This window comes from Cynocephalus volans, chromosome 9 (assembly GCF_027409185.1).
Source record: "Cynocephalus volans isolate mCynVol1 chromosome 9, mCynVol1.pri, whole genome shotgun sequence".
In the NCBI taxonomy this organism is placed as follows: Eukaryota; Metazoa; Chordata; class Mammalia; order Dermoptera; family Cynocephalidae; genus Cynocephalus; species Cynocephalus volans.
In genome coordinates this window covers 297,903-319,774 of record NC_084468.1, presented here as the reverse complement: position 1 = coordinate 319,774, position 21,872 = coordinate 297,903, and the positions used below count along the sequence as shown (strand labels likewise).

The window sequence follows — 21,872 nt, the reverse complement described above, 5'->3', positions numbered from 1 at the left end:
CTCTTAAGATCAGTCACACTACCATCAGACTTCTGCTGAAAGACAGAGGAGGCATCGCACCTGCTTGTTTCTGAGCTCAGGAAGTGCACTAAGTGGCTGGCCCACAGCACGGGCCCCGCATATGTCCCAAATGCAGTCAGGAACATGGCTGGGATTTCCACGTAGGTGTTTAAGCCCACAAAGCCTGCTGAGATGTCCACGGTGGCGATATTATTGGAGTTGCCCTGGAACACAGGAGGACAGAGCTGATATAGTCTCACAACACATGGCACCCACAACCAACAAGTACTACATTAGTGTGAACCATGAACTGCCCAGACCACCTCACCAGCATGGACACACGGTCAGGGGGGCCAGAGGCCCTGGTCACAGCCAGCCACCCAGCTGCTCCACCAGGTCACAGGCTGGCCCTGGACAAGTCAACCCTCCAGCTGCCTGTTTCCTCTCAGGCCTGGGACGAGCAAGTGAAATGTCTGGTCCCTTTTAAAGAACATGTGCATGAAAGTCTGCTGACTGACCGCGGCCAGTGTCACACCTTTGTCCAGATTCATCGACTTAGGACAAGGAAGTGGACCTCCTATCTGAGTGCATGTGGCCCTGGGAGGTACAACTGCCTGGCTGGGGGTTTGGGGGTAAGGTGAGGACTAAGTGCTGGCCCCGTAGCTGGGCCCTGTCCAACGGTCAGATGTGGCAATGCTACCGTGAGTTACAGGCTGGAGGGAGGGCCAGCCCTGGGGAGCACAGCCCCTCTGTGCAGATCAGTAACTGGCATCTGGCTCACGTATCCAGACCTGGCTTCATCCAACTGCGGCTGAGATTCTGGTCAGTTACGGCAAGCTGTGGCAGTAATTCACTGTGGGATGTGAGGGTCGATGCCACGAGACGTATCCTGCATGTGAGTGGTGGGATTTCGGATCCAAGAAGAGGGTCTCCTGAGACTGCCTCTCAGGAGAAGAAAAACCATGTGCCTGGGTGCTTGCTGACTCTGCAAACCCAACACTCAAGCCCTACTCCCTGCCTTGGCCACTGCCGCTCCCCGTGGACACTGGCGGATCAGGTGGTCACCGTGCCAGGTGGACACTGCCCCCAGACATCTCGGAGGCGTGCTGGCCCCCACTCTTGCTGTCCTGACAGAGGCCCCATCCTTTGATTTAACCTCCATCACAGCTTCCTTTTGAACCCACTTTACTCACAGACTCTCCTGGGAGCTGCTACTCTGATTACATAATTCCTCTGTTTAGAAGCCCTTCCCCAGGGAGACTGAGGAGAAGCAAAGAGGCAGATCCAGCAGGAGTCCCTGGCACTGCTGAGGAGGGGAGGGAGGACAGAGTCCAAGTGCTAGATGAAGGGAGCGAGGGGAGGCTGGAAGCAGGTCTGACACCCAGGAGGAGACTGGCTTGGCCAGGCACAAGGAGGGCTGCCGCTCCAGCAGCTGAACAGCATGTGCCACGTGTTCTGAGGCTTTACTCCTGTGATCTCATTGAACCCCCAGCAGTCCTCACGTGGTGCATTATCCTCCTCACACGGAGGAGACTGAGGCAGAGAGACCCAGGGTCTGAGTGCAAGCGGAGGGCCAGCAGATGAGAGACAGGCATCCCTGCTCCCGACCCCCATGCCGTGAAGAGCTGCCAGGCTGAGAGCAGGAAGCGGGAAGCAGGGCAGCAAACCCACAGGCTCTTCTCTCAGGAAACCTGACAGTGAAGGGAGAGACTCTCTCTGAAGGGCGGGGGCCATGGGGAGGGCAGCAGGGCCTGCTCTGCTGCTCAGGCCCCAACACAATGTGGGACCTTCTATGGCCCATCTCACGGGACCCCCATCTGCGCTGACTCCACTTGCTCACCAATACCCGGCACTTGGAGGCTGGTGCAGGAACACCAGTGGGCATGACACGCTATGCTGCAGCCTCACGACCACGTAGAACCATGGCCACACCCCACAGAGGAGCAAAGGGAACTCCAGAGGCTGTTTCCTCGTCCAGGGTCATAACTGCTCAGTGGCACAGCTGAGGCACAGTCAGGCTTCCTGACCCTCCTCAGATAACAGCCCTAGGAGAAGGATTTGTCATCCCCCTTTTATAGATAAAGAAACTAAGGCACAGCAGGAGCCTGCCAGAGGCTCCCTGGCTTGGAAGAGCTGGACACCGGGGTCCAGGCCTGTGGCCACTGGCAGTTCTGCTGAGGACACCCCACTCTGATGCCCCATGTGCCTCTGTTCCCCACACAAGTGCAGAGCCCGATGATGGGAGAGCTGTGGCAGGTGTACAAAGGCGATGGAGGGATGAGTAGTTTAGAAGGGTCAGGGAAGCTGAGTGCTGGTGTTGGTCTAGTAACATTACTCAAGGACTTAGGATTTCTGTAACTTCACTCTACCACACCTTTGGGCTTCAGAGTGAGAGGGACAGACAAAAGCTGTACAACTGTGAGCTGCTCTGTGGGTAAGGTCAGGAGCTCCAAGAAACCAGGAAAAGGAAGATAGGGGAGGAAAGAGGCCAGATTTCAGGACACATGGAACCACACACGCTTCCTGGGGACTGGACAGAGGAGAGGGGAGAAGCCAGTGTACACAGAGAAAACACAGAGCCTCAAGGTAAAAACAAGAAAATGCAAACAAGATGTTCAGTAGCTGGTGCAGAGTTGCTCAGCCAGGGAGTCAGAGCAAGAGGAGAACCACAGGGAGCCACAACCACCCTCCTGTGATGGCTGGATGGGACTGGATCCCTCAGAGGCCTGTCTACCCATCCAGGCGCTGTTCTGTCTACACCTGTGCATAACCAAGGTGGGCTTGGGCTTGTCTCTGATGGGTCTTTAAAGACTGGAGAGCAGATCTGACAATCCACCAAGCCCCCTGGGGACTAACAACCAAATGGCAACACCAAATGGTCCCTAGTACAGACAATCCCGACACCAGGGGCAAAGTGCACGAAGAGGCACAATCGTTATTCATCAAATAAACGAAGTGAGAAACATGAGTGTTTCCCTAACTGCTTGTAATAAATAAATCCACGCCTGACCCCGCACAGCAATAATCCATTGTCTTAAGCACCCTGAACCCATACTTAGGACATCTGACTTAAATGACTAACTACTTTATCTTATAAAATACACGAGATTTAAGCACAATTCACCCTGCCATACTGACAGTTCTTTCACTGAACAAAATTATAACTTTCAAACTTACGGTAAAATTTTCTCAAAGGACAACTAAAAGATATGCAGCATATAAAGAGTTAATAGTCTTCTACCCATGATAATAATGAAAACCTACCTGAAAATAGAAGAATGCTTGACCGAACCAATAATGCATTATAGTAATCTCAGCTGCATCATGTCTCAGGGGCTTCCAGATGAATTTAGTCATTATGGTCTGAATCAAGAGACTAAACGCTAAGACCGGAAGATTATGTGGTCTAAAGAGCAATGCTGCCAGAAGAACTAATCCACTATACATCTCCCATAAACCTACAGTCTTGATTTTGAAGTCTGCAGGAATGACTTGAGATTTAAGTAAGTCTTTGGTGCCCGTGAACAGAATGCCAAGGACAAAGACATAAACAAAACGAGCTTCAACAATACCCCTAAAAAAAAAGCAAAACAGGTTAGATTCATTGGCACCAGCTACAAAAGTTCAAATACATATTTTCCCATGAAAAAAACACACGTCTAATTAGGGAATGCGCACCTAGAGTAGCTGCTGAACCAGTGTGGCTCCCTCCCCGCCCTCCAGGCAACTCCACAGGCGTGGTGTGTCAGCACCCTCAGGAGCACCTGCCAAAGGCCACAGGCCTGTCCTGGTGTGCACTTTTCTGATGGAGTCAGCTTTGGAGAAATCTTGCTCACTTGATCCTAGGATCACCTGGTGGCCAGACCTGAGCCACGTGCTTGCAGAATGCCAGGAAAACCACCCACTGCTTGGCACAGTTAACGTGAAAAACCACTGCACCAGTAAAAGACACCACTGTCAGAAACTTCGTATGTCCACATGCTGACTGCGCAACTGAGCATGTTCTTTACCAAATGGATTTAAATAAGCACCTGCGCATTTATGCGCATACACATAGACAGTGGTGCAGGGATGGCTCTGGGGACAGGCAGAGCTATGTTCAGCCTGGGCTCTGCCGCTTTCTAGCTCTGTAAATGAAGAGAACATGGTATCTACACCTCACATAGTTACCTGCGGAATTAAGCAAGAGGATGCATGTGAAGTGTCTGGACTCAGTGATGCTCAGTAAACACTAAGTACTATATAAATTAAGTATCCTAGCACTTCATTTCGTCATCTTAAAGAATAGAACTTATAATACCATACTGAAGAATTTCATCTTATAAAACACATGTATTTGCAAAACTTAATTTCTTTTATAGCAGTCTTTTTTATAATAAACTTTTAAATAGGAATAATTTTCCATAGTCTCTTTTTGTATATGTGCTTCCTTAATTATCATTATTATTTTTTATATTCTATGATGTTGTGGAGCGGTTGGGAGGGAAGGGGACAGGGAAAAGGGGAAGGAGACGGGACAGAAGGAGGAGAAAGGAGGAGGGGTGGGTACTGAGGCTTATGGCACCTCCCATTCCCACAGGGGAGACTGGGGGCTTCCAGCGGCGGCTTGGTCATTACCACGCTGGTTGCAGATGTCAGGGGGGTGTGGCAAAAGCCCTCACCCCCAACAACTCCAACTCGGGAACCCGGGGCCCTTCTTGCTGCAGCTCGGTGGTCATTGCTGGGCTGGTTGCATGAGTCGGGGGGGCGTGGCTGAGTCCCTCGGCCCGCCACTGCCCTGGCTCGGGGGAGCCCAGGGTGGGCTCTTCCTGTGGCAGCTTGGTGGTCATTGCTGACCTGGCTGTGCATCATGGGGCATAGCCAAGGTCCTAGGCCCCTCATCACCCTGGCTCAGGAGAGCTCAGGGCACTTCCTACAGCAGTTTGCTGTTCATTCCTGGGGTGGTTGTGCATGTTGGGGAGTGTGGCTGAGGCCCTTGGCCCCCCCCCCCCCTCAGGACTGGTTGTGGGTGTTGGGGAGCATGGCTGAGGCCCCTGGCCCTCCCCCCTTTCTAGCTTGGTAGCCCAGGGGACTTCTGGTCCTTCTGGGTGTTATAGGTGTTCTTTGGTGAAATGGGACCTTGACTAGTTAATATCAAACTTTGTCTCTGCTTGTGGGTACTTTGGTTTTTTCAGTTCTATGTTGGATTATTTGCTGTTCCCACCACTTAAATTCTGCACTGGAACTAATTTGTTGTCCATTGCTTACTTCCAAAATGGGGGAACTTCTTGTGGGGACCAGTACTTGAGCTCTGTGGTTGAGCTAAATTGCTGCTGATTCCCTGGGGAAGGCTTTTTGTGCAGTTCAGACTTTAATGGTTGACTTTATAGGTACTTCTGGTTCTAGTGAAATCTGGTGTACCTGGGTTGTGTAGAAACACTGGTCTGGGCCTGAGTCTTTTCAGCAAACTGCACCCCATGCAATTCTATATTCCTGACCAGTCTCCTCTGAGTGGTCCTATGCTGACTGGGGGGCAGATCAGCTGTCCTTGCTGTGCCCCAGTGTTCTCCTGGTGGGCCTACCTCCCCCGCCTGTGCTCCAAACACTTCCCATGGGATGGGCCATGCTCTGGTCCCTTGCAATGACTCACTGGCCTCTGAGTGGCTTTTTTTCAGTCATTGTGGCTCCTTGCTCCTATGTGCATCCACGGGAACGCTATTAGCTGTCTTGCTGGCCTGGGGGCCACCAAGGCCCTCTTCTCCCATGCCATCTCCAAGCAACTTCATCCGAAGGGCACAGGTGCAGCTTTTGCCAGCTCCTGCTCCATGCACTCAGCAGCTCTAGCCTGGAAGTGGCCAGGATTCGAAACGGTTGGAGCAGTTTTTTCTTTCTCTCATCATGGCTTCTCCCACCTTCATGCACTCTGCAGGTCTCTCCTCTTCTTCCCCTGAGCTCTAGTGGCCCCAGCTTGGCTGCTGTTATTTTTTTATAGTTGTAAATTGGTTTGATTTGTGGGAGAGAGTAACGCTGGGGACCATCTAGTTTGCCATCTTGACCAGAAGTTCGCAAAACATAATATTTTAAACAAACTTTAAAATGAAATATTTTCTATTCACTACAAAAGCTGATCATTGAAAGCTAACTAAATACATTTTAAAATGAAATATCACCATAATAATGTATCTGTTTTAAAAACTGAATTGTCCTAAATCTGAGTTTCTTAGAAAGGTTTATGTATTTAAAAAAAAATTAAACTTTGATCAGTTTAATTCGAACTGTCTGAACAACATGTGCCATGTGCCTGGCAGTGTATCCTGCCTTGAGGGGCCATGCTCTGGCTGAGGAGCTGGGTAGGTACCCAACAACTCCCACAAGCCAAGGTGTGGGCTGTGTTGACAGTTAATGACAGGCCCACATGGGTTCAAAGAAGGGAGAAATCAGCAAAGATTGGAGTCATTGGAGAAGTTTCAAAGGAGAAAAGGGACTGGGCTCTATAACAAGAGAAGATGCCAGGGCAGGCTGGACAAAGGACAGGAGGGAGCCTTTGATGAGTCCTCCCCCTCACCCTACCCAGGCAGTGCCCTCCTGCATGTCCAGGACCTCCCCAACTCAAGCTTCCTCTCCAGCCACACATGGGCTTCTGAGTGTGGAAGAAAGTTAGGAGTTAACACAAAGGGTTTTCAAATATCCATGGATGGCAGCACCTGAGGGGCTGAAAGGAGAGAAGCAGCTGTTATGGCGATCCAGAGCCAGGGTGGATCCAGAGCCAGGGTAGATCTGGAACCAGGATGTATTTAGAATCCAGACAGATGGGGTGAGGAACAGAAGCATTTTACAGAAACAATGTGAACCAAGCAGAGCATGTTGAAAGAAAAAGCATGGCTGTTTTTTGGACACTAACAAAGTACATGCTGCAGTAAGCTGGTAGGTAAAGTAAGATGATCAAAATCTTGAAATGAGTGATCCTAAAATTAGATGCTTAGATCTGAGACGAAATGAGAATTTAATCACATGCTTCATTCTGAGATTTAAATAAACACCCTCACTTGTAACATCCAGGCTTGACATCTGCCCAAAGCCTCAGACTCCCAGTCAGCAGCCTTTGGGACATCTCCACAGAACACCCCACACCTCCAGCTTACCATCTTCTCCCCACCTGGCCTCTCTGCCTCAGGTGAAGGCCGACATGCTGTTGTTACCTAAGCCAGGTCCTTGGCATCACCTCCACCCCCCACCACTCCCACACCGGTCAGCAGGTGTTTACAGGTGGGCTCTGAGGCCCACAGCCACTCACATGGTATGGCCACAGCCCTCAGCTCTCACCTGGACCGTTTCTCTGATTAGAAAAGCAATACTGGCAGTCTGCACCCAGAGGGAAGCGCCAGTTCCCTGCAGCATGCCCCACTGAAAGGTGAGCTGATCCAAGGAGCCCCGCACATGGTGGCATGGTCTGCCCCTCCCCCTTGGACCCAGAGGGAAGTACTAGCACCCGCAGCACACCTCACCTCACCTCACCTGCTGAGAGGTGAGTCACGTGGATCATTCTATGGCCACAGATTCTGGAACAGGACCCAAGCTGGTGTAATATAGCCACTACCACACCTACTCTCAAGCAAGGAACATTCATCTCTATAGTAGCGGCCAGGACCACTCTACAGGTAATGTACTGCCCACCCGACCACACTGATAGAAGAAGAGTCACCAGTAAAGCCTGCAAATAGAGGAAGAAATCTTTATCTTCATAGTCAACCTCAGTGTAACAGAAGAAGCAAACCCTCTACCAAATGACCAAACATCAACAAAAAAACACTAGAACTACCAATAAACAAGAAGATATGACACCACTGAAGGAATACAGTAATGCTCAAATTTCAGAGTCCATGGAACAGGGAATCCTTGAAATGTCTGAAAAAGAATTCAGAGCAATGATCTTAAGAAAATTTGAAGAAATAAAAGAAGACTCAGTTAGAGAACACAAAGAAACAAGAAAAAATATCCAGAATATGAAGGAGGAAATCTACAAAGAGATTAATACCTTAAAAAAGAGTGTAGCAGAACTCCTAGAAATGAAAGATTCACTCAGTGAAATAAAAAACACCACAGAGAGTTTGAGCAGCAGGGTAGAGCAAGCAGAAGAAAGAATTTCAGAGCTTGAAGATGGTCTTTTTGAAATAACGCAGGCAGACAAAAAAAAAAGGAAAAAAAGAATTAAAAATAATGAGGAAAATCTAAGAGAGACAGCAGACAACCTCAAGTGCTCTAACATCCGAACTGTGGGTATTCCAGAAGGGAAGGAGAAAGGAAAAGGTATTAAAAACCTACTCAAGGAAATAACAACAGAAAACTTCCCATGTGTACAGAGAGATGCAGACCTTCAGATCCAGGAAAGTCAAAGGTCTCCAAACAGATTCAATCCAAGAAGATCCTCCCCAGGACACATTATAGTCAAATTTGCAAAGCTCAAAGGCAAAGAGGTAATTCTAAAAGCAGCAAGAGAAAAGCATCAAGTCACCTACAGGGGAGCCTCCATCAGACTAACAGCAGACTTCTCAACCAAGACCCTACAGGCCAGAAGAAAGTGGAATGATATATTCAAAATACTAAAAGAAAAAAATTGCCAGCCAAGAATTCTTTACTCACCAAGGCTCTCCTTCAGAAATGAGGTAGAAATAGTGTATTTTCCAGATAAACAAGTTGTGGGAGTTGACCACCACACGACCAGCCCTGCAAGAAATTCTCAAGGGAGTCCTTCATCTGGAATCTGAATAATGATGACCACTATCACGAATAGACAAGAAAGAGCAAAACCCACCAATAAAACAAAACTGCCAACAAGAAAGAGAAAGAAACTAAATCACACTACATTAAATCTCCAACTAACGCTGGAGAAAAGAAATAAATGGAGAAGTAATGATCAAAAGATATTTAAATCATCTAAACAAAAAGCAATTAAATGACAGGAATTAAATAATACTTGTCAATAACTACCCTAAATGTGAATGGACTAAACTCCCCATTCAAAAGACACAGACTGACTGATTGGATTAAAAAGCTAGACCCAAGTATATTCTGTCTTCAAGAGACCCACCTCACCTGTAGAGACACACGCAGACTAAAAGTGAAGGGATGGAAAAAGATATACTATGCAAATGGAAAACAAAAATGAGCAGAGTAGCTATTCTTATATCAGACAAAATAGACTTTAAACCAAAAAAACATAAAAAACAAAAAAGGCCACTATATAATGATAAAAGGATCTACCCTGCTAGAAGACATAACAATCATAAATATGTATGCACCCAATACTGGAGCATCCAGATATACAAAGCAAACACTCTTAGACCTAAAGAAAGAAATAGGCCTTAATATGTTAAAAGTGGGTGCTCTCTCAGTATGGGACAGATCTTCCAGGCAACAAATCAACAGAGACACAGGATTTAATCCACACCCTAGACCAAGCAACTGGACCTTGCAGATATATACAGAACATTTCACCCAGTTACTAAAGAATATACTTTCTTCTCATCAGCTCATGGAACATTATCCAAGATAGATCACGTATTAGGTCACAAATCTAGTCTCAGCAAATTTAAAGAAACTGAAATCATTCCAACTATCTTTTCAGACCACAATGGACTAAAACTGGAAATTAATAATAAGCAAAACCCTGGAAACTATACAAATACATGAAAACTAAACAATAGGCTCCTGAACAACCTATGGATCCAAGAAGAAATTAAACAGGAAATCAAAAAATTTCTTCAAAGTAATGAAAATAAACATACATCATAACAAAACCTGTGGGATACTGCAAAAGCAGAGCTGAATTTATTGCAATAAGTGCTTACATCAAAAGAATGGAAAGACTTCCAATAAACGACCTAACACTACACCTCAAAGGACTTGAAAAGCAACAACAATCCAAACGTAAAGGTAGTAGACAGAAAGAAATAATTAAGATCAGAGCAGAACTAAATGAAATAGAGACTGAAAAAAAAAACAACAAAACATCAACAAAACAAAAAGTCAGTTTTTCAAGAAGATAAACAAAATAGACAAACCATTAGCTAGGTTAACAAAAAAAAGGAGAGAGAAGATCTAAATAACAAAAATCAGAAATGAAAAGGGAGACATTACAACTGACACCACAGAAATACAAAGATCCACTAGAGACTATTATAAACAACTGTATGACAACAAATATGAAAATCTGGATGATATGGATAAGTTTCTGGACACATACAAACTACCCAGACTGAACCAAGGATAGATAGAAAACCTGAACATACCAATAACTAGCAACGAGATTGAAGCGGTAATCAGCAATCTTCCAACAAAGAAAAGTCCAGGTCCCGATGGCTTTACAGCTGAATTCTATCAAACCTTTCAAGAGAAGTTAATATGATTTCTCCTCAAACTATTCCAAAAAACTGAAGCAGAAGCCACTCTCCCAAACTCATTCTATGAGGCCAACATAACTCTAATACCAAAACCAGATAAAGACACAACAAAAAAAGAAAATTACTGGCCAATATCCTTGATGAACATAGATACAAAAATCTTCAACAAAATATTAGCAATTAGAATACAGCAACACATCAAAAAAATTAGACACCATGATCAAGTGGGATTCACCCCAGGGATGCAAGGATGGTTCAACATATGAAAGTCAATAAATGTGATACATCACATGGACAAACTCAAGGACAAAGACCATATGAATATCTCAAATAGATGCCGAAAAAGCATTTGACAAAATTCAACATCACTTCATGATGAAGACTCTCAACAAATTAGGTATAGAAGGAGAGAATCTCAATACAATATAAGCCATTTAAGACAACCCCACTGCCAGCACCATTCTGAATGGGGAAAAGCTGAGGACCTTTCCCTTAACAACAGGAACAAGACAAGGATGCCCACTCTCACCACTTCTATTTAACATAGTGGTGGAAGTACTAGCCAGAGCAATCAGGCAAGAGAAAGAAATAAAAGAAAATCCAGATTGGAAAAGATGAAGTCAAACTGTCTCTATTTGCAGACGACATGATACTATATATAGAAAAACCTAAAGACTCTATCAAAAAACTCCTAGAGCTGGTTAATAACTTCAGCAACACTGCAGGATACAAAATAATTGTCCCCAAATCAGTCACATTTATATACTCAAATAATGAACTAATAGAAAGAGAAATAAAGAAAGTAAGCCAATTTACAATTGTCACAAAAATAATAAAATACCTAGGGATCAATTTAAAGGAGTTGAAAGATCTCTACAATGAGAACTACAAACCACTACCTGAAAGAAATTAAAGAAGATGCAAAAAGATGGAAAGATATTCCATCCTTTTGGATTGGAAGAATTAACATTGTGAAAATGTCTATATTACCCAAAGTGATCTACAGATTCAATGCAATTCCCATCAAAATACCAATGAAATTCTTCACAGAAATGAAAAGACAATCTTAACTTTCATATGGAACAACAAAAGACCCTGAATTGCCAAAGCAATCCTGAGCAAAATAAATAAAGCTGGAGGCATAATACTACCTGACTTCAAATTATACTACAAAACGATTGTAACCAAAACAGCATGGTACTGGTATTTAAAAAGACATTCAGACCAGTGGAGCAGAATTGAGAACCCAGAAATCACCCCTCAGGCTTACAGCCATCTGATATTGGACAAAGCCAACAAAAATCTACATTAGGGAAAAGACTGCCTCTTCAACAAGTGGTGCTGGGAGAAAATTGGATATCCATATGCAGAAGAATGAAACTAGATATGCACCTCTCACCATATACTAAAATCAACTCAAAATGGATTAAAGACTTAAGTATGAGACCTGAAACTGTAAAATAACTAAGGGAAAATATAGGTAAAACACTTCAGGAATTAGGTCTGGGCACAGACTTTATGAACATGAGACCAAAAGCACAAGCAGCAAAAGAAAAAATAAACAAATGGGACTACATCAAACTAAAAAGCTTCTGCACAGCAAAGGAAACAACCAAGAGAGTGAAATGACAACCTACAGAGTGGGAGAAAAGTTTTGCTAACTATGCATCCAACAAGGGATTAATATCCATAATATACAAGGAACTCAAAATTACACAGTAAAAAAACAAATAACCCAATTAAAAAATGGGCAAAGGAGCTGAATAGACATTTTTCAAAGGAAGACATACAAATGGACAACAGGTACATGGAAAAATGCTCAACATCACTAGTCATCAGGGAAATGCAAATTAAATCTACATTGAGATAACATCTCACCCCAGTTAGACCGGCTATAATCAAAAAGACAGTGAATAACAAATGCTGGCGAGGGTGTTGAGAGAAGGGAACGCTCCTGCACTGCTGGTGGGACTGTAAATTAGTACAACCACTATGGAAAACAATATGGAGGTTTCTCAAACAACTACAGATAGAGCTTCCATATGATCCAGCAATCCCACTTCTGGGTATATACCCAGAGGAATGGAAATCATCATGTCGAAGGGATACCTGCACTTCCATGTTCACCGCAGCTCTGTTTACAACAGCCAAGATATGGAACCAACCTAAATGTCCATCAATGGATGATTGGATAAGGAAACTGTGGTATATAAACACCATGGAATACTACTCTGCCATAAAAAAGAATGAAATTCTTCCATTTGCAAGAACATGGATGAACCTGGAGAAACTTATGTTGAGTGAAATAAGCAAAGCACAGAGGGATAAATACCGCATGTGCTCACTCATATGCGGGAGCCAAGAGAAAAGAAGGAAGGAAAGAAATTCCACAGTGGTGTGTTGGACTTGCAGAGGGAGAGAACATACCTTGGGATACAAAGCGGAGTGGGGAGGAAAGGGGGAGGGGGAGGGGGGTTGGGAATAATTGGGTGGGGGACATGGAGTACAAACACAATGTGTGGTAATGGGCATGCTGCTGGTATGGATCTGGCCTTCACATCTTGGGCACGAGGGGTGACGATCAGCTTTGTATCTCATGAATATTTATAACCAATAAAATAAATAAATACCGCCCCCCCCCCTCAAAAAAAAAGAACTCCACAGTAAATCTGAGTCTTTGAGATGGTTTTCGCCTGGCCATTCTCTTTCAGGTTTAAAGGAGAGATGGGTTAGCCCAGCATCTCTCCGCAGGTCATCAATATTCCTTAATAAAAGCTGACTTCCATTGGCAAAAAAGAAAAGCAATACTTGCTAACTCTAGAAATCTGTAAGATACAAAAATGAGTAAAAAGGAAATCCCTGTCCTAAACATAATCTCAACCCATATTTAACGTACTTAGTCTTTCATATAAACATGAAGAAACGTACACACTTGATAAGTTGCTACAGTTTTACAGCCTATTGTTCCACAACATCTTCCAGTCTTCTATGAAGCACACCACGTGACGCTGCAGGAGTCCATTCTAGAGCTTTCCTATAATTGAGAGGATGCCCCTACTGTTGTTGGACAATTACCCTGTTTTGTACTTTTTGCAATTGTAAATGATGCTTCAGTAAGCATGTCTGTATCCCAAACCCAGGCTACCTCTGTATTTTTGAGACAAGTCTTGTCGGAAAGGTTGGCCATATTTTACAAACTGCCCTCCAGAAGGAGGGAGCCTGTTTCAGCACCATCTCACCATTAAAAACAGGAGAGCAGCTGCTTTGCACACAAGAAATGGTATTCAAGAGGGAGCCCTCCCAGTCAGTGCTCATGCACTCAATCTACGTGCACTCTGGCCCCTTGCAGGAGCTCGCTGAAAATTATGGGGACAGTTTTACTTGCCAGCGTGCTTTGTCTCCCAGCTGCTAGGAAGCACCCCCTCATAATCATCATCCTCATTACTCTAGTCACTCCCGAGCTGAGCAAAATAGTCCTGGCTGCTACGTGTTGCCATTAACATAGACACCAATCCACACCTCATCTGTTTGTCCCATGATATACTCTGGAGGTTTTATTTGTTAACTTAAAAAATAAATTTCTGTGACCTGACTTCCAAGTTATTTGCCTCTCTCCTTAAAAAAAAAAAAAAAAAAAAAAGGGCTAACAAAATGACTGAGGCTTTCTTAGTTAAGGCTCTAGTAGCTATTGATGAAATTACAATTCACAAAAACAAATTCCAGTGTTCTAAAAGATTGGGACACATTTTTCAGTACATAAACTATTAAAACAGAACCACAAGCAAATCGTCGTGTCTACCAGTGAACTTACTTTGAAATGTCTTTGTTGTCCTGCTGCCACAAGGACAGCACATTTCCAATGGCCGCCCTGTAGCAATAGATGCCCAGCAGCCCAAGCGCCAAGGCCACCTTGGACACGGGGGAGCACCCTCTCTGAATCAACACGAAAATCACAAGGAGGGAAAGGGCAGCCAAGACAGAGAGCTCAGCTTTGTGATCAGAGCTGAAACAAGATGGAAAATGCCAAAATTACTACCAAATTGGGCCAGTGATGCTATGAATCTACACCAGTGGCTTTCAAAGAACAGTATTAAAAATAACTGACTGAAAAAAAAGGGTAAAAAAAGAAAGAAAATGGTTATTTAAATTCAAACAAAGGTCTTAAAATGCAACGAATAAAAGACTGTCAACCTAAAATCCCACTTTTCATTCACAAATCAGCAGCAACCATCCTCTTGTTCCACTGATGTCCTCTTCTGGGACCTTGTATCTGCCAGCACACAGATACCTGCATACCTGTCTCTGACTGGCCCTGTCCTGTTTGCTCATTAACACAGATGAACTCACTTGACCCTCCCAGCCCCTTGCAGGATCTGCTGTCCCCCACTCCTGGGTGAGGAGATGGTGCAGAGGTTGCCTGAGAGAAGAGCCCAGAGCCTCAGCCTGGTCCTGCCCACCAGCCTGCCACCTGGGGGCACTGAGAAGGCTGGGCTTCCTTGTTTTATTCACCACAGCCACACTTATGCCTTCCCAGCCCTGTCCCACCCAGCCCTTGCTCCACAGCTGCCCCAGGGAGCACTGGCAGTGGAGTCTGGCAGTCAGGGAGCCACTGAGTGAGGGTGGGGGCCTGGAGCAGGGCAGTGGCAGTTGGGAAGAAACCACCAGTGAGCCTGAACATTTTAAAACACACAGGTTTTCAATCGTGAACAACTACAGTGACTGAGCACTAATAAATAAAACCTATCAGGGTAGCCTCAAAATAAATTCACCTTTCAATACCGATTCATGAGTTATGGTACCTTTTCCTGTTACTTCAGATCTCAAATACTATCCTATTCTTAAAAGAAAAATAGGTTTAAATTCAGAAAAAGAAGAGCTTGGCATGTGACCAATCAGCTGTGGAAGGTCCAGCCTTGGCCACAGCTCATGCTCTCACCTGGTAAGCCAGTGGCCAAGGTCAGGCCGGTGGGCCCACTGCACGCCTGTCTGGTTTAGCGACCGCAGCAGCCGGCAGCAGGTCAGTATCAGCCACGGACTTGCCAGCACCATCCACTTGTCCCGGCCTCTCAGCACTTCACGGGGAGAGGGGCTCTCACATTCTTTGTTGTGCCTGGACGCCTTGCAGCCTGTCCTGTCTTGCAACGCTGGGATCGCGCTGTCAAGACCTTGCCCAATGTGGAAGCAACACTGAGGCTCACAGTCATCTTGCAGAAAGTAGTTTCTGTAGATTTCTTGACTCAGGACTAGACACAGGGTGTTAACAAGGAAGTACCAGGTCTGGTGCTCCTCCTCCACGAAGCTGCTGGCACCCAGACTCAAGACGTGGCCTACCGTCCCTAACAAAATAAGAAGGTCTAACTCTGACCACCTTGAGTTGGAAGGATCTGGATTCTGTAAAAAGGAAAATGTATTTTGAAAGGAATAATCTGAAAACTATACACATCCTGCTGCATGTACTTAAAGTCCTTGCTTACAACAAATCATCCCCCATGACAGACACCTGTGTTCCCCATGCGCAGCACCTGCTTCCCTAACCTGGATCAGCCCCCTCTACTTCAGTGGGATGACCCTTCCTCCTGGGACACAGACTGGGGGAGTCAAGACAACTCGCCCCAACCAGGGGGCAAGGACAGTGTGGTCATCAGCTGTCCCTGCCCTGGACTGCAAGTCCCAGGCTGACTGGCAAAGAAGCTGAAAATGGCTAGAACCCTCTGGGTAGTGCTGGAACCCCAAAAGCTCGCCTGGCAGCTTCTGGCGCTGACCCTCCACGCACCCCCTTCCATGTCCTTGTGAAGCCTGGGTCTTCAGTCAGCTACAGCCAGTTCTGCTGCTTGAAACCAAAGAACCCCGATGACACATTCCACCAAACCAGACATCTAATTTCTCCATGAACTTTCTAGAAATCCAGTTTCCAATAAAAGGGTGAATTCTGTTGAAATGACAAAATTGGCATCAAGCACTATCCCTTAAATACATTAACTTATAACATTTAAAATGAAAGATGAGGACTCTAATACTGTCATGTACTCTTTGATAACCATGTGTGCTGTGCAGCTCGGTACAGCACAGAGGGAGACACCATGAGCCCAGACTGGCCCTGGGGGTGCAGATGTGGATGAAGTCAAGCCTGATGATGACACAGGGAGCACCTCAGACATACAGGAAAGGGCCTCTGATTGTCCTGACGGGGCAGGCAGATGGGAAGCTGCACAGGGTGACGTTCCAGTGTGTCCCGGAGTCACTGCACTGGGTCTCTTGATAGTGGGCACTGTGGGCCTGACTGCAACTGTCCACCCATTCCACACCACCCACCACCACCACCAAGTAATGAATGAAGGTGTCAGGGGACAAAGACTCTTAACAACTCCTATGGAAAATGTCAGCTATGAAAAGACAACTGCACTTCACGTGGCAGGACAGATTCCTGAGACGGTAGGGTGAGCAGAGGGACTGATGTAGTTTGGATGTGTTCATCCCCCAAAGCTCAGGTTAGAAACTTAATCCCCACAGTGACAGTGTTAACAGGGTGGAAAATCCTATAAGATAATTGAAAGATGGGAGCTTTGGGAGGTGATTAGATTTTGAGGACTGTGCCCCTGTGAATGGACTGATCCATTGATAGTGTCATGGGTGGTTCTGATGGCTTTAAAAGGAGAGCCCGAGCCCGTGGCTCACTCGGGAGAGTGTGGTGCTGATAAAAGGAGAGCCCGTGAGGAGGTCAGGCTCTCTCTGCTCCTGCCATTCCTGCCAGGTGACACCCTGCCTCACTGTGTACAGTCACCACCACCAAGAACAAGGCCCTCACCAGGTGTGCTCTCTGGACTTTGGAACTCCCAGTCTCTGAAACTTAAGCAATAAATATTGTTTCTTTACAAATTACCCAGTTTTGGGTATTTCCACTACAGGCGATAGAAATGGACTAATAACACAGGGACCTCCTGATCCTCCTGAGTGTCTAATTAATTGACTATTTCTCCTCTCAACTGTTCTTTGCTTGGTTGCAGCTCAAATGTCTCTTCTGGGAGACAGTCTGGTGCACACACTCTCCATCGCCTGGGTTCCTGTTCCTTTGTGACCAGCAGCTCTTTACAATCTCTCCTGTCACAGTCACAGGAACCCTGTCTTTCCCACCAATTAAAGCATATGACCTGACACACAGACCCAAACATCTTTAGTCCAAACTCCAGAGGCCTGGGATAAGGCTACTCAAAATACTTCCCCACCATCCCCCTCACAGCATGTGCTCCTTTTAGAGTATCACCAGCAACATGCCTGGCACACACCAAGTGTTCAACCAATGTCTGATGAATAAAAGACTGGCTGAAATAACAAAAACCAGCTTATACAAGAAGACGAAGTCATATTCCCAACAACCAGTTGTACCTTACTCAGGAGATCTCCACTGACGAACATCCTGGTAGCGGCAGAAACAATCGCACACAGCAGCGCAGAAATCAACAACATCATTCCACCTGCTGCCAGCCATGAGAGGCTGCAGAAATAGCAGGAGCTCTCGGCTGAGGTGCACACGATAACATGAATGGCCAAAGAAACCAGAAACACCAAATAAAAGAGCAGAGAAAACACAGGGGATGACAGTGGAACCTCCAGCTCAGCCTTTCTGCACAGTGCCTGTGGGATGCTGAGTAGCAGCAGGGTGAGAACCTGGAATAGAAAAGTAACAACAGTGTCCTTGACTGCTGGGCTTGCAGAAACCTATTCAAATATACACCTGCCTCCCAAACTTGTGTCATGTGCTCAAACAGTGAAAACAGAAAAGAAAATCCAATAAAAGACTATTTCTAATTAACTGCCAAAAATGCGGGGTCTGATGTTTTTATCACCTGCTGCAATGCTGGGCGAAGCCACTTGACACTTGACAATACTTTGTGTATTGTCACAAATCAGGCCACTCAATGGAAGAGTTAAACTAGAAAATATTTTTCCATTTTCTGCAACAACTATACGAGGGTACTTCAAAAGGTTCACAGAAAAATAGAACTAAAAGATAACACGAATCGTTCCATGAACTTTTTACCCCTTGTATACATATTTTAAACTGCTATATTTTGGCTGAGTTATCAAATCAATTTAACACCTTAGCCATGACTCTTGTGAGTATCTGTACCTCCAAAACCACGACAGTCCCCACAAGCATGGAGTAGAGGTCGTACTGGGCCACTTGTGTGCTCAGGGACAGACTCAGGGTCTTCAGAGCATCCAGGTACTGCCTGAGAACCTTGGTTCCCAGATTGAAAAGGACTTCTGAATGATTTTCCTGCAAGTACAGTTTAATCCAGTTCCCATGCAACCGTTCTGACATTTTAAACTGCTCATATCCAGGATCTATCGAGAAGACAAAAAAGTTATATACGCATGCATATACACACACACACACACATCCATCATACACATAACTTCAAGGTATTCAGCTGTTCATGGCAATTGGAACAGCCTTCATTTTTTAGAACTGATACCTAATAAGGATGAACTACTCCTTTGAGGCAGGAGGGGAGAAGAGGAAGGGGGTCAGCAACACCTTCAGTAAAACTGTAAAAGCCCCCAGCACTGTCAGGGCCCTTGGTCCTAGCACACACAGCATGGATAACAGCGTCTGCCCACTGCGCTGCCCAGTCTCTTTCTCTACTTCCCTGTCTGGCCTTACTTCCTCCTTCCCCTTCTCTCTTTATCTCTTTCCACTCTTCTCTTCCTCTTCAGTGTGCAATATAAAAACAGTCCTGAAATGCATTATGTTAACAGGCTTTACAGATCTGTGGGGACTAGGCGGGCAGCAGCCTGACCCTGTACACATGCCCACTTCCCCAGCGCAGGTTGGCCTTTCCTCCCTAACACTGATATTACCCATTCTTTCAGCTGGGTTCCCTTCTTTGAAAAGGCCGGGTAGTTTCCCAGCCCCTTCCTGCTCATGATGGTGAGTATGTCACTAACGTGAAATGCCCTGCTTACTGATGCTGGCTCTAGATGACAGTGACCTGCTGCTCAAAGTTGGGGGCCGATGTCTTTCCTTTCCAGAGCTGGCTGGCCTGTGAGTCTCTGCCTGGACCACACTCTCTTGTGACTAGACTGGTCTGCAAACCAAGAACTTCCTTTCCAAGACTCCCTGGTATTTAATATGTGCTTCCGACTCTAGCAGAGCCATTCCCAGGGTGGCCTCAGCTGTGCCTTCCAGTGGCCTTGCCCCACTGACAGGTCTGCACCAGGATGCTGTGAGCATGCCCCAGGCCTTTCTTCACTGCAGCAATGATAGAACCATCGTAGGCATTCCAGCTGCTGAGGTCCAGGGCCCTGAGCACATGTCCCTGAGCTGAGCCCAAACTTACCAGCCCACCCCATTGTTCCTGGCGCTAAGTGACCTGCATTAAGCACCACTGCTGTCACCACTCTGAACAGCTCACCACTTCAACTCTTTAACAATCCTGTGAGGCAGGCTGAGTGTCATACCTGTTCTCCAGGGGAGGTGACTGAGACACAGACGGCGAATCACTCACCAGGCCACAGAGCTAGTGGGTGACAGCCGGCAACTAAACTCAGGCTGGCTCTGGGGCTGGCTCCTTGAACTGCTACATCCCTACCTGGTGTTACAGAGACATGGGGCGTGTACATGTGCATGCATCCAAATGAACATTTACTGAGCACTGTACTACTTGCCAGGTGCTGTGCCAGGGCAAAAAAGACAACACCAAGCAAACAGATATGGTCCTGCCTCCTCAGGCCTGGACCCAGCAGGTGCACACACACATAATTACAAATTGTGAAAAATGCTATGCGGGGAAAGTAGAGGGTATAATGAGAGACTTTGGGTTATTGGGAGGAACCAATTTTAGAGTGAGAGCAGGGGGCAGGAGACAAGGAAGGTCTGTCATTGAAGCTGAAATATAAAGGATGCCCAGGAATTAACCAGGTGGAAAACTGAGAAAGAGCATTCAGTTATGAGAACAGCATGTGCAAAGGTCCTGGGGTGAGAAAAAGTTGGTTCCACTGAACTGAAAGAAAGTCAGGTAGATGAGTTGTATGAGAATTGGCTGGACACCATGGAAGGGCCTTGTAGGACTTTTTGTGGGTTCTAAAATGTATTTCAATGTCAGAACATTTTCCCAATTTTGTTTCAGGAAACATGATCACTGACAGTGTAGAGAATGGGCCTCCTAAGAGAGTGAGAACCCTCGAATGTATTCTTATCCCACGGACTGTCCTAAGTTCATTTAACAGGCTCATTTCCTCTCACATCCATCACAGTTCTCAAGTTCTCCCTATCCTGCTACTTCTGAAATAGGCAAACAACCCTGCCATTGTTTCTTTGTTTTTTTGCTGGTGTGTTTATTGCTTGTTAGGACACATTAACTTTAACAACAAATATGCAAAAGCTACCAAGCTAAGTCATTTTTGAAAAAAATAAGTAAAAGTAACAGCTGTCCCTGGTCTTAACTGAAATGTGCACTGTAGCCAGGCCTCAGCTTTAACAAAGTCCCTCACCTGGGCCATCTCACAGACTTTCTAAGTTCTGCTACCAATTCCACCTGGTTTCCAACCATTCCCCAGCTGGCAAGGTTCGTCCACCACAAGTGACTCAAGGAGGGCAGTTTACATCTCAGTGCAAACTTACAGGTGTTTACTCTACTGGAGAATATCTCACTACTTCAAGTAGCAAAACCGGCCAACATCGTATTACATGCTGCCTCAAAATAGGGACTGACCTCTAGACCCTCCAAGGAGTCCCAGTGTAAACATGTTATTCTTTGATTTACCTGGATGTGTCAGAGCAAACAATTTGAAAACATGGTCCCTGGGAGGTGCACTCTCCTCTACTGGATCATACCTACCAGCATGTAAACATCCCCTGGCATCTCCCAGCTGAACAATAAACACAAAGACATCCTCTTCTCTTGGCCCCACACCCACCTCAGCCAACGGTCCACGTTCCTACTCCCATCAGAGCTGCTGCATCTGTCGACCCCAGCTCCTCACTGGCACCCACACCAGGCTTTCTCCCAATGCCCCACGTGGGCTGCTCCTGACAAAGTCACTAATAACCCCACAGTGCCAGATCCAACGGTCAATTCTCAGTTCCTCATTTTATCTTACCAGCATTTGATGCAGCTGCTCACTCCCTCCCTCTTGAATTCTTTCTTTACAGGCTTCCTGGACACCGTCCCCCCACCCCATGAGCACCCTGCCTTACCAACTTACTCCTCCTGCATTCTACCCACCTCAGTGAATGGTCATTCTGTCCTTCCACTGTTCAGCTGAAAACCCTGGAGTCATTCCTTATACCTCTGAGCTGCTCCTTCCTTAAATCCCAGTGCACCAGCAAACTGTATGAGCACTACTCTCAAAATACATCCAGAATGCAACCACTTCTCCTGGACTCCACCGCCATTGCATGCTCCCTCACTCTAACTCTCACCAAAGTACTGCAGCTGCCTACTTCAAAGTACTGGTCTCCCCTACATGTCCCTGAGAGAGCCTCTGAAA

The 21,872-nt window shown here is 45.9% G+C and overlaps 1 protein-coding gene across 2 annotated transcripts in view; it reads right to left on the bottom strand.

Annotated features, from left to right (window-relative positions):
• PIGG (phosphatidylinositol glycan anchor biosynthesis class G (EMM blood group)) overlaps positions 1-21,872 on the bottom strand; it is a 50,074-nt gene that overhangs the window by 5,391 nt on the left and 22,811 nt on the right. For both annotated transcript variants that reach the window (XM_063107993.1, XM_063107994.1), the window contains exons 7-12: positions 18,508-18,725; positions 17,763-18,044; positions 15,316-15,770; positions 14,191-14,382; positions 3,265-3,574; positions 61-224 (exon numbers count right to left, since the gene is read on the bottom strand). In XM_063107993.1, coding sequence (XP_062964063.1) covers positions 61-224; positions 3,265-3,574; positions 14,191-14,382; positions 15,316-15,770; positions 17,763-18,044; positions 18,508-18,725 — 1,621 coding nt within the window. The remainder of the gene's footprint in view (positions 1-60; positions 225-3,264; positions 3,575-14,190; positions 14,383-15,315; positions 15,771-17,762; positions 18,045-18,507; positions 18,726-21,872) is intronic.